This window comes from Armigeres subalbatus, chromosome 3, assembly GCF_024139115.2.
Source record: "Armigeres subalbatus isolate Guangzhou_Male chromosome 3, GZ_Asu_2, whole genome shotgun sequence".
NCBI lineage: Eukaryota > Metazoa > Arthropoda > Insecta > Diptera > Culicidae > Armigeres > Armigeres subalbatus.
In genome coordinates, this window is record NC_085141.1 from 88,885,687 (window position 1) to 88,902,305 (window position 16,619).

The 16,619-nt window shown below is 37.4% G+C and overlaps 2 protein-coding genes across 6 annotated transcripts in view; one reads left to right on the plus strand and one right to left on the minus strand.

The window, feature by feature from the left end:
* Nucleotides 1-16,619, minus strand: part of LOC134225195 (uncharacterized) — a 39,249-nt gene that overhangs the window by 9,924 nt on the left and 12,706 nt on the right. The window lies entirely within an intron of this gene.
* On the plus strand, nt 5,262-12,533 carry LOC134225197 (uncharacterized). 3 transcript variants are annotated; one of them, XM_062705070.1, is made up of 2 exons: nt 5,262-5,377; nt 11,787-12,533. In XM_062705070.1, exon 2 carries the CDS (start codon nt 11,807-11,809, stop codon nt 12,380-12,382), a length of 576 nt encoding a protein of 191 aa, XP_062561054.1. In that variant the 5' UTR covers nt 5,262-5,377; nt 11,787-11,806; the 3' UTR covers nt 12,383-12,533. The 3 variants fall into 3 exon arrangements, with proteins under 3 accessions (XP_062561054.1, XP_062561053.1, XP_062561055.1); XM_062705069.1 differs by having other exon boundaries at nt 5,265-5,538; XM_062705071.1 differs by having other exon boundaries at nt 5,266-5,356.

Consider the following 16,619-nt stretch of genomic DNA (forward strand, 5'->3'; position numbering starts at 1 on the left):
AAGTTCATATTTAAGAAAGGCCAGATGATACAAAATTCAAATTGTAACTAAATTCAATTTCAATAAGCAAATAATATTTGCGTTTGTATCGGAAAGTAGGGTTTCTGGAACAAATGTTTGCCGAGTTCGAAAAGACGCGTTCGCTGTCCGTCGAAGTAGGCTTGATTGTTTGTATTATATATTGGATTTAGACCATTTCTAAGTTTTCATTCAAGCAGCGTATTTTCTGTGGCAATACTAGGTAGTGTCAGACACCTCGCTGTAGACGGAAGATGCACAGTGGAATCGCACTGGGACCATAAGCTCACGAGTCACAACGAAAACACAATAGTAGAGTTCCCTATACTTCATTGCAGGTTACTGACTGATACTTCTACCAGCAGTTACAGCTCCCCCTATTCATCAACGGGTTATAGACCCAGGAATGGTTCCAGATCTACAACTTAGTGTCGATAAACTAGTCCCAAAGACTTTATCAAAGACCAACTTAAGTACCGTCGTCGGGGGGACAATAGGCCTTTTCACGAGACGTTTAAAAACAGCTGATTTTATCGTCAATTGACAGTTCTTCTATGAAAGTGTCAGCTTCGGGATTGCAGGCCTGTTCAGCAGTTGTAAACAAATGCAGTCTCGGCAGTGTCACATGAAAAGGCCTATGGGTCTGGGGGTAAGAACACACAATGGCGTTTCGCGAAACTCGATTTTTTTTATTTCACACATATATTCAATGAACTGATTCCAAAATTCGATGATTGTAGCTTGTAAATTGAATTTTTGTTGGCTTGTTGAAGTTAATGCAGTAAAGCATGTCCCGAACAAATTTGCATGGAAAAAGAAAATTTGACTAAAGCTTTTTCGGGAACGATTCGGAATGATCTGGTATCATGTATTATTGTAACCTATTTTTGGTCTTCTTTCCGGTGGTTAGTGTGGTGATTTGCTCATAGCTGCTCCAAAGCTGGAAATTAACTGCTTAATGTTAGAATGAGGACGCTGTTAATGCTTTAGACCTTAAGGCCTGCGCCTCCAGGAGTACTCGAGTGGCATAGTATATGTTGGATAACAATTCTAACCTCAAAATGAATTTAGCGTGGCGTGGCGCCGTGGCTGCGTTAATCATGGGTAGCGCGCTATAGCAAAAGTCTAAGAAGAGCTTTTATACAAAACATTCAGAAGCTGGTCAGAAGTCCTGAAAGAACTCGGACCAAAACATAAACACAGGGTACGAAGAGCTCAGGATGACTAGCTCGGTGTAAGGAGGGCCGAGGAGATTAACGAGGCGTGCACAATCTATATACAGCATCCGTTCGCTAACTGGGCTAAAACACCAGCCCAGTTAACGAACGCCGCTTTTTAACTGGGCTGACGAGGGAATTCACGATGCATTGTTGTGATCGTGTTTTACATGAAGCTTAAAGAATATGCCATTCAGAGTCCCCTCGTCAACGAGTCTTTGTTGTTGTTTTTTGACGGATAACTGCTTTTTAACTGGGCTTTGGCCCAGTTAGCGAACGCCCAGTTAAAAAACAGTCCAGTTAAAACGCGCCCAGTTAGCGAACTGTTGCTGTACATAAAATGAATTTCTGTCTGTTTAAACCTCATAGACTCGAAAACTACTGAACCGATCGGCGTGAAAATTTGTGTGCAGAGGTTTTTGGGGCCGGGGAAGGTTCTTAAGATGGTTCGAGACCCCTCCCCGCTTCGAAAAGGGGGGCTCCCATACAAATGAAACACCAATTTTTTCATAACTCAAGATCTAATCAGAGAATAAATCAATTTTAGGCGAAACAAAGTTCGTCGGGTCTGCTAGTATGTAATAAAAATTAAATTACGCGTAAAATAGAATCGCAAAATAAAATAAAATAGAAAAGCAAATATAAACTTTATTTTATGTATTAAAACTATTTTCACATCAATCAATGAATAAATAAATTAAGATTTAAAACTAAAACGTTTATTTTGCGTCCTTTTATGTGCGTCCAAATATGTGCATCAAAATGAATGTAAATTTACACAATATTCCAGACTGTGTAGAGAAATGCAGAAATATGTATCGGATAGTGTGTGTCTCCTCGTTGTAGATGGAAGATAAGTAGGAATAATGCGCTAGTTAGATGTATCTGCTCTTTTGTAATATCAAGGAATATTGTAAGCTAGCTATATTACAATATAGATATATTGTAGATACTTGTTGTTTAAATATAAGAGAACTGCAGTTGCTGACAGAAGTATCAGTCAGTAGTCCGCCATAGGGTAAAGAAAACTCTAGTCTTTTGTTTTTATTGTGAGGGAGTTCCTCTTGAAGTGAAAAAAGATTTTTTGTCCCGGGATTTTCAGGATTTCAAAAATCATATCCCGGGAATTGGGAAATCTCGAATTTTCTACGACACTCCAAACTGTCCTTGACTATGGATCTTAATATTCAAAACGATCAACCAGATGATCTTCAATATCCCAACTACTTTTATGAGTTGGAATAGCTCTACGCGACTTCGTTACTCCATTATAGACATTGATGTTCGCTCGATGACGTGCTGAAGATTATTATTGAGAAACGTAACTATTGATAAAAGGTACACTGCTTCCAAAAAGTTTACACCTAGTGTGCTGCATGTTTTCAGCAGTTCAACAGAGCTTAACGTGTCGATTCGAATTTGCTTGTTTTTGATGATTTCACAACTAAAATTAAAGTTTTACTGCAGCGCCTTCTGTTGACGATCTCGCAGAATCACATCAAATGTTTGCAGAGAAACTGACAAATATATTTTGTAATGCCAATAAGAAGAAGAAGTGACACAAATTACATCCCCAATCAAATTATTCAGCAGGAATACCACCCTGAGCGAAGATGGAGGGAATTGTATTTAGAAGACATTTTGAAACATTACGCAGAATCGCAGAATTTGAATTTTCAATTTTCGAAAATTTGGACATAATTTTACCCAGTGTTTTTCGAGGTGCAATGTATTTTGCTGCATATGTGGACTTCCGGAGTTTCATTACGAGGAGTGTCCATTCTGTGAGGCAAAAAACCAGAGAAGGGAAAATTGAAGGAGGAGGTTTTCCCAATCTCTGAAATTCCTCCAAGCTTGAATCTTACACAAACTGTAAATACATTCCAGGAAGTGATTTTCGATTTACAAAGAAATACAAATTGTACCATCTTGGAACAAATAAATGATTCTCCAACAGAATATGCTGGTTATTTTCAGAAAATTGAAACTATTTTTGTGATTTTAGTGATGCCAGATAGTTTTTGAGATTTCATGTTCTAGCACTACAGTTACATGGGTTATTGGATAGTGGAAGCAATGTGTCATTAGTTGGAGAACACTTTGGAAATTCAACCAGCTTTTTACAAATTCAAGATAAGCAACATTGGAATTTCAACTGCCAGTGGTGCACCAATGCAAGTCAGAGGATTCGTGGATGTGCCTTTCACAGTTCAACAAACAACCAGGATATTACCTTGCTTAGCAGTTCGAGATGCATTTTAGGGATGGATTTTTTCAAGCTATTCAAAATTAAACTGACTTGTGATGAAGACATTGTAGTTCAGAACTTATCAACGTGCAACGTAGAGATGAACAATAAAATCCAGTCAGATTCCCATATTCTCAATACCGAAGAGACTGAATTACTTGAATCTTTGAAACGAACCTTCAAAGTATCAGAACCTGGTACCGTCAACTGGGGGGAAGATGATCATTGAGGTGAAGATGATCATTTGATATGTCAGTCAAAAGTGCCAAATTTTTTTATGAAACGGTAGTCAACAATATTCTCCGTTCAAGTAATGTTACCGCTAAGTAGAAATCCAAATTTTTCGATTATAATCATGAAAATGTATTTTGTGGAAGAAAGAGAGAGATAGTCATAAATGATGCTATTTTCGTTTCAAATAATGACTTCTTAGACTTCTTTACGTAGTAAATTCAACATTCATACAAATAACCTAGTGTATTTTGACTACTAGGTCATAATGGTTTTAGTAGAGCTGTCTTGATCAACTTCACCCCAAACCAGATTATTCAAAAAATGTGTGATAATTTAATTTATATTAATAAATGCGAACGCATTTCAGAAAACTAAAGTTGTTGATTATTGCAACGTATAGCAGTACATGTTTTGAAAATATTTGTTTCGATTTAAAATGTAAACACACATTGTTATTGCATGTTTTGTCTTAAAAATGATCATCTTCCCCCCAGTTGACGGTACTCTAGAGTCTTGCAATGTTATGGAACACAAAATTGAACTTACAGATAACTATGCCGTTCATATAAATCCCCATCCGTGGTCACCAACTATTCAAAGAAAAGTCAATGAGGAGATCAACCGATTACTGCACCTGGACATAATAGAACTTTCAAACTCTAATTGGGCTCTACAGATGATCCCAGTTACCAAGGAGAATGGAGATATGAGGCTTTGTTTGGATGCTCTTAAGTTGAATGCTAAAACGATTAGAGATGCATACCCTTTAGCAAGTTCGATAAGAATCTTGAACAATTTAGGCAAAAACAGATACTTCTCGGTTTTGGACTTGAAAGAATCCTTCTTACAGATCAAGCTTGCTGAAGATTAAAAAAAATACACCAGCTTCATAGTAATTGGCGGAGGTCTCTTCCAATACAAAAGGTTGTCTTTTGGGCTAATTAATAACAGCGCCACTATGTCTCGAATTTTAGATAGGGTCTTGAAAGAAGGGCTGTATGAGCCGTTCATATTTTCCTATCTGGACGATATTATAATCGCAACACGAACATTTAAAGACCATTAAAATATCTTAAAATTGTTGCTGATTGCTTACGGGAAGCTAACCACTCGGTGAACTTAGCCAATTGTAAAATTTGCCTGAAGAAAATTAAATATCTATAGATATTTATAGTGTAGTGGTGTGTATATATACTATAGTGTAGAGAATTATGTGTAGGATGTTTGTGGAAATTATGATCACACATCTGCATCACAGAGACAGAAATCAGATATCGAAAGAGCAAAGAATCTCTATTATCCGATCTCGCTTCATATCTAACATCAGCTTTCACACATCTACGGCAATTGCAAATCAGTCTGTAGATAGAGTGACTGTATATCCTTATACAGGTAGCTCCACAATGCACGCTCTCACAGTATCCCATCTCTTAATCCATTCCAGCATGGTAGATGTTATCGCCACTCTCCAACTGGAATACGAAGCACGAAAACTAACGCTGCAGAACTGATGAGTTTGTTAGAGATGATCAGTAGTCAGTTAACAGCCAAGCAGGCAACCTAGTCATTGTAAAGCCTGACTGACCGAGCAAACGACAGTGGAGATAGTTGTGCAGTGCGCTACAAAATAGAACTTGTGGTTTGTTGATTTGTTCTATAGGTAATACGGTGACCTGTTGATAAAACAAAACCTAAAAAGAAAAAAAAAATTCTCAACAGATTCGTCTCAAGAATGATGAGAATAGTGCGTGCAGAGATGTGGGGGATTTGAAATAGTGCTGTGAAAATAATGATGGAGTAGACGATGCATTGCAATGATCGGTAAGCGATGTGATTGATCATGGATTCTATATGGAGTGTGACATAATGTGCTTCCCATTGTACGACGATTTAGGCCAGTGATCTCCAAAGTGCGGCCCGCGAAGGATTTCAGAGAATACACTACATGTGGCCCATTGTAAAGCATTATACATAGAAAGAAAAGCTTTTCTTTGTGCCCCTTTGTTAGTTGCATTCGAGTATTCTATCAAGTTCGCATCATTATTAGAGACAATCGATGTCGTACAATCCAGATTAATCGATTAGTAGCTAATCGATTTCTCTCGATTCTTCTCGATTATTAAATCGATTATTCATTCGATAATAATCGATTCAAAATTAATCGATTATCACAACGATGAATCGATTAAACGAAGTAATCGATTAATTTGTGACGTCTCAAATCATTATGTTGTTGACGCGCCATATAAGAATAAAGCATAAATCGTGGTATCATAATGATTAATGAAATTCTCGCTTAACTTTTCAAAAGGACCTAAGTAACATTTTTTCATGAATTAATTTGAATAGCGCAATCAACAGAACAACATAAAAGCTATTGATTGCACTATTCAAATTAATTCATGAAAAAAATGTTACTTAGGTCCTTTTGAAAAGTAAAGCGAGAATTCATCACTTCATGAATATTTGTCGGCTAACAGCAGATATTTCGATGTTATTGCCCCAGGTTATAAAAATAGCAAATGTTTGATTATTTCCATGCTTCGATTTCGATGAAGATAAAGTTTCAAAAAATTCAATTGATAGGAAAGCATGAAAGCAAGGTTCGGAAAGCAGATTATACTCGATTTCAATTCAATTCTGCTGACCAGGCTTCGGAATTCTCACTCATATGAATAAAAACCCAGGATTGATCCAAATAGCGTAGTGCAATTTTTCCATATTCTCCTTTGAGCAAGTGTTCTCACACAATATTTTATCCGGATAGAAAGACAGGCGATAAACTCGCGAGCGCCGGCTTGCCGGATAATTTAATTTTGGGCTACCAAATTCTCCACCTCGCCACTTCTCCAGATAAGTTTTAAAAGCATATTTACAAAAATGTAGGTCCTCGACGGGATTCGAACCCAAAACAATTTTTAAATGTGTATAGCGCCCACTATAACCACGCCACCACACGAACCGATTGAAAGCAAATAGAAAAACTGCTGTCTTGAACCTACTACTTATCGTGGCGCATCGTCGTATGCAATCAGTTCGGAGAAGCAAAGTAAACAGCATTTGATTTTCGCGAAACATGGGAAGAGGGATAACAACTTTTCGCACCACCGCTTGTGCCGGAGTTTATCGCACTGTAATTTATCCGGATAAAATGGATGATGGAGCGATCTGTTGTCGCGTGAGTGAGTGAGAAATCCGAACCCTGCTGCTGACATATTCACCTGGCTTCAAAAACACCTTTGAAACATGCGGTTGTTATTTGCGTGACAACTGATAGTGGACAACAATCGTTGAAAACAAATAGATAAGGTCATATTCTGATTATTTGGAAAAATAGCTCAGAATGCTATCTGTCAACTGAACTGAAAAGATGGTGTTGCAAAAGAATTATCTCCTGTCAAGTCTGAAAGAGCAGAAACAGTATAATCGACTCATAATCAGCTACGGCGATAAAACCTGCAGAATAAAATATCTTTACAAGTATGTTTCACGAAAATATTTATAGGAATAAAATATTTTGTCAAAATTTTGTTTTTGATATAAAACATCATTTTGTACTAAGCTTTAAAATTCAATTTGAAATGAAAAAGTTTGTACGGACTGAGGATTAGATCCAAACCCGTAAGTTTATTGATTTTGATATCTGTGCGAAGCATGATTGTTTTACTTTTTTTTTTTTAATTATTTACCATTTTTTCATGATAAATAGTTGAAGATCAGTATTTTTGAGAACAATAAAATGAAGCCATCTTGATCGAGTGGCCCAAAAAAAATTAAAATCCATCGGGAAGCGGCTGAGCTATTAACGTTCAAAGTCTATAATATTTTCGTGACGGTCTCCGATTTTCGCAATTATAAAGTTAACCCTACTATAGAAAACAAAAACGTAATCCTACATCAAAATATGTATTGCAAATATATTGCGGCCCGCTTCAGCAGTTAAAAATCGCATTGCGGCCCTCTATAGTAAGTATGATGGGGATCACTGATTTGGGCCATTCGTTCCTACCACAATTGCTGTCGGGTCCATAAGGAGTCCGCGGCGCGAGGATCCTGCGGCCAGCGATGGAAGTGCCGACATGTCGTCGGTGGTTAATTCTGCGTCTGTCCGAGCGGGCCCGCTAAAACCAACCTATATACTAACGCCCACACAACACTAGGAATAAGTATCTAGCTAGTAACGTAAGTAATAAAACCTTCTACTAATTATTTGAATGTGAAATTTATACTTTTATGTTGTTCATGAAATGACTTCGCGTACTTCTTCTAAAATTGGTTTCACTGTTTCGAACCAGGTTGTTGGTTGGTAAGGTAGACAAACATGCAAGAGACAATGCTACCGTGGCTTTCTTCAACCATTCTTTGTCTTTGTCTCATGCGGCCTCCCCTCAATGGGATGGCAACAAAGTTTCTTGAGTTAACTCAGAAGAAAACTGCCATGGATTGCCACACACACACATAATGTAAACAATTTCGTTGGGCTATATTCCCTATGGGTGCTTATTGGACCAGTTTCCCTTGAACAAAAAGTATTTGCATCATTATGATCTCTAAAAAACCCAGATTAATCCACCTAGCGGTGATGGTGCCTTTCTCGACTTACGTAAAATGTGTTTGCTTGAAAGTAGATGAGCTAGTAGCTAGGAGTAAAAAAGAAAAACTTCTTTGTCCGTTCTATGAAAATCGGATTATTTCAAGCTAAGATATTTTAGATCCAGTTGAAAACGCGAGATCTCGGTTCGGTTTTCAACTTGATCTACAATATGCTAATAAAAATTTCTACAATTTTTTCTTTTCCAATCTTTTGATGTACATACCCCTGTTTTATTTTACCCAGTTATATATTTTAAGGATATCACATTTGGATGTTTGTTAAACTGAAGCTCTGACTACACAAAAAGAAAACGAAAATGTCATTCCCATCAAGCGAGCGGAGGGCAATATTTGTTATGATATGAATCTCATGACCGTCCTTCTACCAAACTCCCGTATGAAGATGGGAGGAAAGTGTATCAGTGTGGAAGCATCCGATAGTTCGTTTTCTGAGAGAAATTATAGCCTTTCGGTACAACTTTGTAGCACAAGAAAGGCAAAAGTATTTTGGCCATAATTTCTAAGGTTATAGTCCAAGCTGGCCAATTTTCAATAGAAAATAATAGAATAGGATTCCGCGTCCAATGCAATTTGTTGTGAGTGAATCGATTGAGGGTAAGTGCATTAAAATGAGCTAGACTTTTTACGCGCTTTTTATAACATAACGCATTTTGGCCATAATTTTGTGCCCATAGTCCGATCTTCCAAATTTTCAATAGAAAACAATACGACCGGATCTCGCGTCGAATGGGGGTTGTTGCAAGTAAACCGGATGAGCATAAGTACCAAAAAAGCGAGCTAAACTTTTCGCACTTTTGGTGCACGCACCGTACACATACATACACACACACAGAGACATCATCTCAGTTCATCGAGCTGAGTCGATTGGTATATAACACTATGGGTCTCCAGGCCTTCTGTAAAAGTTTGGTTTTGGAGCGAACATATAGCCTTTTCGTATACTTTGTAGACAAAAGGCAAAAATGGTGTTTCGGTCATAACTTCCAATCCCATATTTCGATCTGGCCAATGTTCAATAGGACACATTGGGACAGGATACTGCGTCGAATGCAACTTGTTGCGAGCAAATCGGTTGAGGATAAGTGCCCGAAAAATGTGTGACATTTTTTACGCGATTTTTACGTATCAATTTGTATTTTGGCCATAACTTCCGATCCCATAGTCCGACCTGGCCAATTTTCAATAGGAAATAATGGGAAAGGATTCTGTGTCGAATGCAATTTGTTGCGAGCAAATCGGTTGAGGATAAGTGCCCGAAAAATGTGTGACATTTTTTACGCGATTTTTACGTATCAATTTGTATTTTGGCCATAACTTCCGATCCCATAGTCCGACCTGGCCAATTTTCAATAGGAAACAATGGGAAAGGATTCTGTGTCGAATGCAATTTTTTGCGAGCAAATCGGTTGAGGATAAGTGCCCGAAAAATGTGTGACATTTTTTACGCGATTTTACGTATCAATTTGTATTTTGGCCATAACTTCCGATCCCATAGTCCGACCTGGCCAATTTTCAATAGGAAACAATGGGAAAAGATTTTGCGTCGAATGCAATTTGTTGCAAGCAAATCGGTTGAGGATAAGTGCCCGAAAAATGAGTGACATTTTTTGCGTCGTTTTGTGCGCACACACACACACACATACACACACACACACACACACAGACATCACCTCAATTCGTCGAACTGAGTCGATTGGTATATAACACTATAGGTCTCCGGGCCTTCTATAAAAAGTTTGTTTTTGGAGCGATCATATAGCCTTTACCGTATACTTAGTATACGAGAAAGGCAAAAAGGTAGTTTGGCCATAACTTCCGATCCCATAGTCCGACCTGGCCAATTTTCAATAGGAAATAATGGGAAAGGATTCTGTGTCGAATGCAATTTGTTGCGAGCAAATCGGTTGAGGATAAGTGCCCGAAAAATGTGTGACATTTTTTACGCGATTTTTACGTATCAATTTGTATTTTGGTCATAACTTCCGATTCCATAGTCCGACCTGGCCAATTTTCAATAGGAAACAATGGGAAAAGATTTTGCGTCGAATGCAATTTGTTGCGAGCAAATCGGTTGAGGATAAGTGCCCGAAAAATGAGTGACATTTTTTACGCGATTTTTACGTATAAATTTGTATTTTGGCCATAACTTCCGATCCCATAGTCCGACCTGGCCAATTTTCAATAGGAAACAATGGGAAAGGATGCTGTGTCGAATGCAATTTGTTGCGAGCAAATCGGTTGAGGATAAGTGCCCGAAAAATGTGTGACATTTTTTACGCGATTTTTACGTATCAATTTGTATTTTGGCCATAACTTCCGATTCCATAGTCCGACCTGGCCAATTTTCAATAGGAAACAATGGAAAAAGATTTTGCGTCGAATGCAATTTGTTGCGAGCAAATCGGTTGAGGATAAGTGCCCGAAAAATGAGTGACATTTTTACGCGATTTTTACGTATAAATTTGTATTTTGGCCATAACTTCCGATCCCATAGTCCGACCTGGCCAATTTTCAATAGGAAACAATGGGAAAGGATTCTGCGTCGAATGCAATTTGTTGCGAGCAAATCGGTTGAGGATAAGTGCCCGAAAAATGAGTGACATTTTTTACGCGATTTTTACGTATAAATTTGTATTTTGGCCATAACTTCCGATCCCATAGTCCGAACTGGCCAATTTTCAATAGGAAACAAAGGGAAAGTATTCCCCGTCGAATGCAATTGCGAGCAAATCGGTTGAGGATAAGTGCCCGAAAAATGAGTGACATTTTTTGCGTCGTTTTGTGCACACACACACACACACACATACACACACACACACACACACACACACACACACACACACACAGACATCACCTCAATTCGTCGAACTGAGTCGATTGGTATATAACACTATGGGTCTCCGGGCCTTCTATAAAAAGTTTGTTTTTGGAGCGATCATATAGCCTTTACCGTATACTTAGTATACGAGAAAGGCAAAAAGGTTTAACTATTGCCAAGAAATTTCAGAAAATCATGAATTTAAATATATTATTTGAGGCTTTTGGGAAAATGCGTCTCCAGTGAAATTTATGGCATGTACCACGTTAACAGTCATCTGAATATGTATTTCTAATTATTTGTGTCCCCAGCATTTTGGGCACAAATTTAATTCAAGATGAGGTAAAACTTCCATTGCACACTCGTAAGCTGAGTCATGCAGTCGGGCGCATAGGCTACAAACGCTAATCAGTTAGTCATTAGAACAAAACACAGCCAGTAAATGATGTGATCGTCACACGTATCTATATTCACATAAATAACTATGTACTGTATCTTGTCGTTACTGGCATGCAAAGAAAAATGAAAATCTACGTCAACGATAATTTATTTAAATGATACAATAAGTAAAGTACGAGCAATTAAACAGACGGGAACTAATAAGTTTTTTTTATTTCGTCATATTTTTTTGTTGCAGTTTTCTTTGAGCCCACGGATATGCGATTCGCCGCAAAACCCTTCAACGCATCTGATAACGCTTGTAAGGTCATTCGCTTCCTTACCCCCAACCTGTACGAATTGCGGGAAATAGCCCGCCATTTCGGCTACAAGGAACCCATCGCCAACACTTTGGTGGAGAACTTCAGTCACCTGGACGAGCTACTGGGAGAAGTCCGAAAACTGGGCACGTTTGTCGGTGCCCATATCGACAACGTGATTGTCACTCTGGGCTACTACGGAGTAGTAATTGTTCGCCGAGCGTGTGAACACACACCGTTCTTCGATTCGAGAGGCGCTTATCAACGCCAGCCCGGTGACGAACTGCAAGTGCGGTTCTATCCGGGCCGCAAGTTGGACTTCATTGTTAATGTTTCCGGTGCGGGCGACAGTTTTTCCAGTGGCTTCATTTCGGCCATGCTGGAGGGCCGTATGGAACCGGTGTGCGTCGAAGTCGGATTCGAAGCCGCCTGCTGTGCGCTCGGTTCCAAGGGGGCCGTGGCCGATCTGTATTTCGATCGAAGCCACGCTTGCTGGGACAAGGAGGCGGGAGCCCGTTTCATTGCCGTTGAATAGGTGGAGAACTTGTTGCGCGAATTAGCGTGGGAATAGTCCAGCTGTTTCATTCCGTATTTTTATGTGTATTTGTTTATCGATTTTATAATGTGAAGGAAAATAAGTTTCCCGGTGTAGTGTAAGACTCGGTGTAAGATGCGGTTATTATTAAAGTACAAGTGTTATTCACTATCAACGGTCAAATTTGCCGTCTGAGACGTTCTCTGGATGACAATCCCTTATTTACGAAAGCTTAATATCTTAGCCGCGAATCTAGAACGGAGGCCGATGATAATGAGTCTGTGTTCTTTTGAATAAATAGTTAGTGGAATAGAGATTCCGCTATCACCAGTCTGAACGGAATTTCAAAATTTAACTTGTTTTGTGTAGTTCTTAAGATTAAGCGACTTTGGCTAGTTTTATTCTATTTTCGATCGAATCGTATTCCCATTTAATTTTGCTGGCGTAAACGAGAATTTTTCGTTCTAAAGCGCGTTCGTCCGCAAACAAGAATATGGGTAATAATATACAGGGTGCGAACTATAGGATGATGAAGAATAAAATTAAAACTTGAAGTAGGGGAAATGACGGCTTTGGCAGGTTTTGTTCTATTATTGGCAGGGGGTTTTTTTGACTGACTAGGCTCAGATTTTGCCTAAACATTCTTTTCATATCGAAGAATATTGTGGCCAAATTTCATAAATTTTGGTCGACAAAAACCCCCCTGCCAATAATAGAACAAAACCTGCCAAAGCCGTCTTTCCCCCTAGTACACCTAAACTTTAAATTTGATGCGTTATACACGTAAATATTATCAAGTTTCATTGAAGCTAATTTGGTTTGAGTATGTATGTGGTTTTATTTTGATGATTTTTTTTATATTGAACTACTTTTTTTCTTCCAAGCTATTTGTAAAGGAAGGAAGAGTATCAATGTGACAACTGATCTGTCTTCCCTGGCAAAAGGAATGTGGTCCGTGCGGAAAGGGTTTCTATCACCATTCTTTGGTATCTCGAAATTATTTAAGAGTTTTTTCTTGTTCAATAAAATTCATTTTTAGTGCAAATCTAACAATACTTAAGAAAATTAAGAAATTTGATTTCAGATTTTTGTCTGATCAACGCTCAAAAATCTTTATGGATAGCCTAATGAAAATCCAAGTCATTTTCACGTGTTACCTTTTAACATGGTACATTTTTACGGGTATAAAGCAGATTTCTTATATGTTTGTTTCGAATACCGTCATCGGGGCCGAGAATGGGTCACTGTTTCAAGTACTTAGAATTCTTGTAGAATAGATTGAATGTATCTGAGGGCAAGAAGACTAAAATATAAGAGACCTGCCGGTGAGAGCGATGACCCATTCTCACCCCGATGGCGGTACTTCAGTAAAGTGATTTTTAAGTGTTATCAGGGAAGATCCACTTGGTTGAAATAGAAGCGTATTTCAACAAGAGTTTGAATTCTCAGGGAAAATACCTAGAGGGTACCTCAAGCAATGCAAATGCCTAAAACAAGTGGCTCCCAACCTTTTCAGGTTCGCGACCCCCTTTACGATCATCGAAGTGATTCATGCACTATGGGGAAAATGGTGACCATTAATCGAAAAATTTACCATCTCCAATTTGTCTAATTTATATATCATATGAAAGTAGGTATATATCCAAGTATATATCATATGGAAGTATAGATAGAAAAATCGGAAAATATTGAAGCGTTATGTTTATTCAGTCAAAATATATGGGAATGAAGTATAACCCTGGTACCACTTTATAGTGAGTAATTTGCTTGCGCATATTTGCGCTTTTACGCTTTTATTTTTTTTATTTTTTTTATTTATTCATAAAAAACACAGTTTTTTTTCGATGATTTTCGCGGAAAATCGCTTCGTATAGGGTAAAACGTCCTATCGTTGTGGTATGTGCTAATGTTGTGGTAGTGTAGTAGTCCATTCTGGATATAATAGCATTAAAAACAACTGTGGGTACGCTAAAACTCTTCGGATCAACGACTAAAGTAGCTTTTGTTTGACAAAATTCCATTCAAAATGATGAAAAATCAACATTTTTCGTTAAAAATATGAATCCTTTGAGCCTATTATTGCGGTAGTATTAAGATCCTATTGTTGCGGTATCGCTCTCCATAAGAATTACATGCAATACCGAAACAATAGGACTGACCTTCAAAAAATATCGCAACGATGGGCAACTGCGTCCTATTATTGCGGTAGTTTGTTTTTATTGTGATAAAAACAAAACAACATAAGTTCAGCACAATTGGGTTGTTTAGCTCAGAAAAATATCGAATTTTTAGCAGTTTAACATAAAGAGCATGCTTTTCTGATCTCCAACATATTTTTATTTTGTTTGTAAACCTTTTATTTACATTTCTATACAGCAAACAATAAGCCGTTTTAATCGATAGAATGACACTAACATTCATAGAATGACAGTTAGCCCATGCAGCATAAGAACAAATTTTTAGTCCCATATAAATTTAAAATGCAAATTAAAAATAGTTCCGGGGCTCCAAAAATTCTGAAAAATTGGGGTTAAGCTCAGTTTTTTATGCAGATTCAGAATATGTAAAAACATATATACCCCTAAACAACCCAATTGACGTAATATTTGCGAAACTAGAGTTAACGAGCATCCTATTCAACTACTACAATGTGAAAATCAACCAACAGGTAATTTTTCAAGAATTTTTGAAATCATTTCTATTTTGACACGGTGCTTAACCCCTCCACAATAGGTCGTTTTACCCTACGTAAAATAAATTTTTCGCATGCTTTACCAAGTAAGGTACACTGGGGGAAGTGGAAAAAGGGGGTAAGTGTAAAAATCGACTCGAAAAATTGGAATTGTACATACTTAACAGTTTTCCCCGCATCATAACATTATGCAAGAATATACTTTGATGCTCACACTAATACTATGATCAAGTTTGTATAATACATACACTAACACGGTCAACGCTTGAACTGTAATTTTAAGTTTCTCGAAAAGTTGATTTTTGCATTCATAAAATCAATTCTTATTTGCACCAATTGTCCCTTTTTCAAGTGAATTTATATCACAGGTGATAATTATAATACAAATAAACTAATCCCATTCAATTGGTAGTATTTTGTACCAAGAAAGCAACTAATTCAAAGATTTTACACTTACCCCAGGTATCAAACACTGCGGGGGAAGTGGATAATGTTCTAATTATGCAATTTTTTCTTCCCTCCAGGGTCTATTTCGATAGCTGTGAATCTTAATATGTTCCTTCTTCGTTATCATTGTGATTCCAGTGGTGATTGGACTAATATAAATGAGAAAATGCCTGATTAATCCACCTATCGGTAATCATGCCTTTCACATGTTTTACATATGAAAAAAAATATAAGAAAGTTAAAATAGCACTGATAGGTAAATATATTCTATAATTCACATTAATTTTTATTCATAACAAGTTTCGCCGTTGAATGGAATTTTTTGCGAACAAATTGTTTAAGGACAAGTGCTTAAGAATAGCTGATAATTTTGTACGTGCTTTGCGCACACACATACATACAAATACGCACATACAGACATCATCTCAATTCGTTAAACTAAGTTGATTAGTTTATAACCCCGTAAGTCCCATTTTTCCTTTAAAAAGTTCATCTTTGGGGCGAACATATAGATTTTACGTACACTTAGTGTTCGAGAAGGCAAAATCAACCCCTAGCTATTACGAGAATTCCTAGAGGATTTATTTCATTTTCTTTATTTCACAAAAGATACTCAGATCAATTATCGTATTGATTTTAGTTATATGTATCTACTCATCACCATTAAAGGTCAAGGTAACATGGGTTTTCCACTTACCCCACCCCACTAGGGTAAGTGGAAAATCAACTCCTAATTTTAAAATCTATTTCCATAAATTTCAAGCGACCAAAATTATATGAATTACCTCACAGTTGGTGAAAAATTGACGTTTTTTGATAGCCCATTTTGATTGAACGCATTTAGATCATTTAAACTGGTTTTACACTAATTCAAACATGCACTATCGATTTTTCCTTTTCCACTTCCCCCAGTGTACCTTATTATTCAAAAAGTATTTTTTAATGGAAGTTTTAGAGAAAGCAGATTGAAAAAATAATCTAACAGGACTTTTTGTAAACCACAAAATGTGCAAATCTACAATTGTCTAATGTTTATTTCAACAATTTTGACGTTTTTGACATCACATAAATCCGCCCGTTCAACCCAAGGCTAAATCA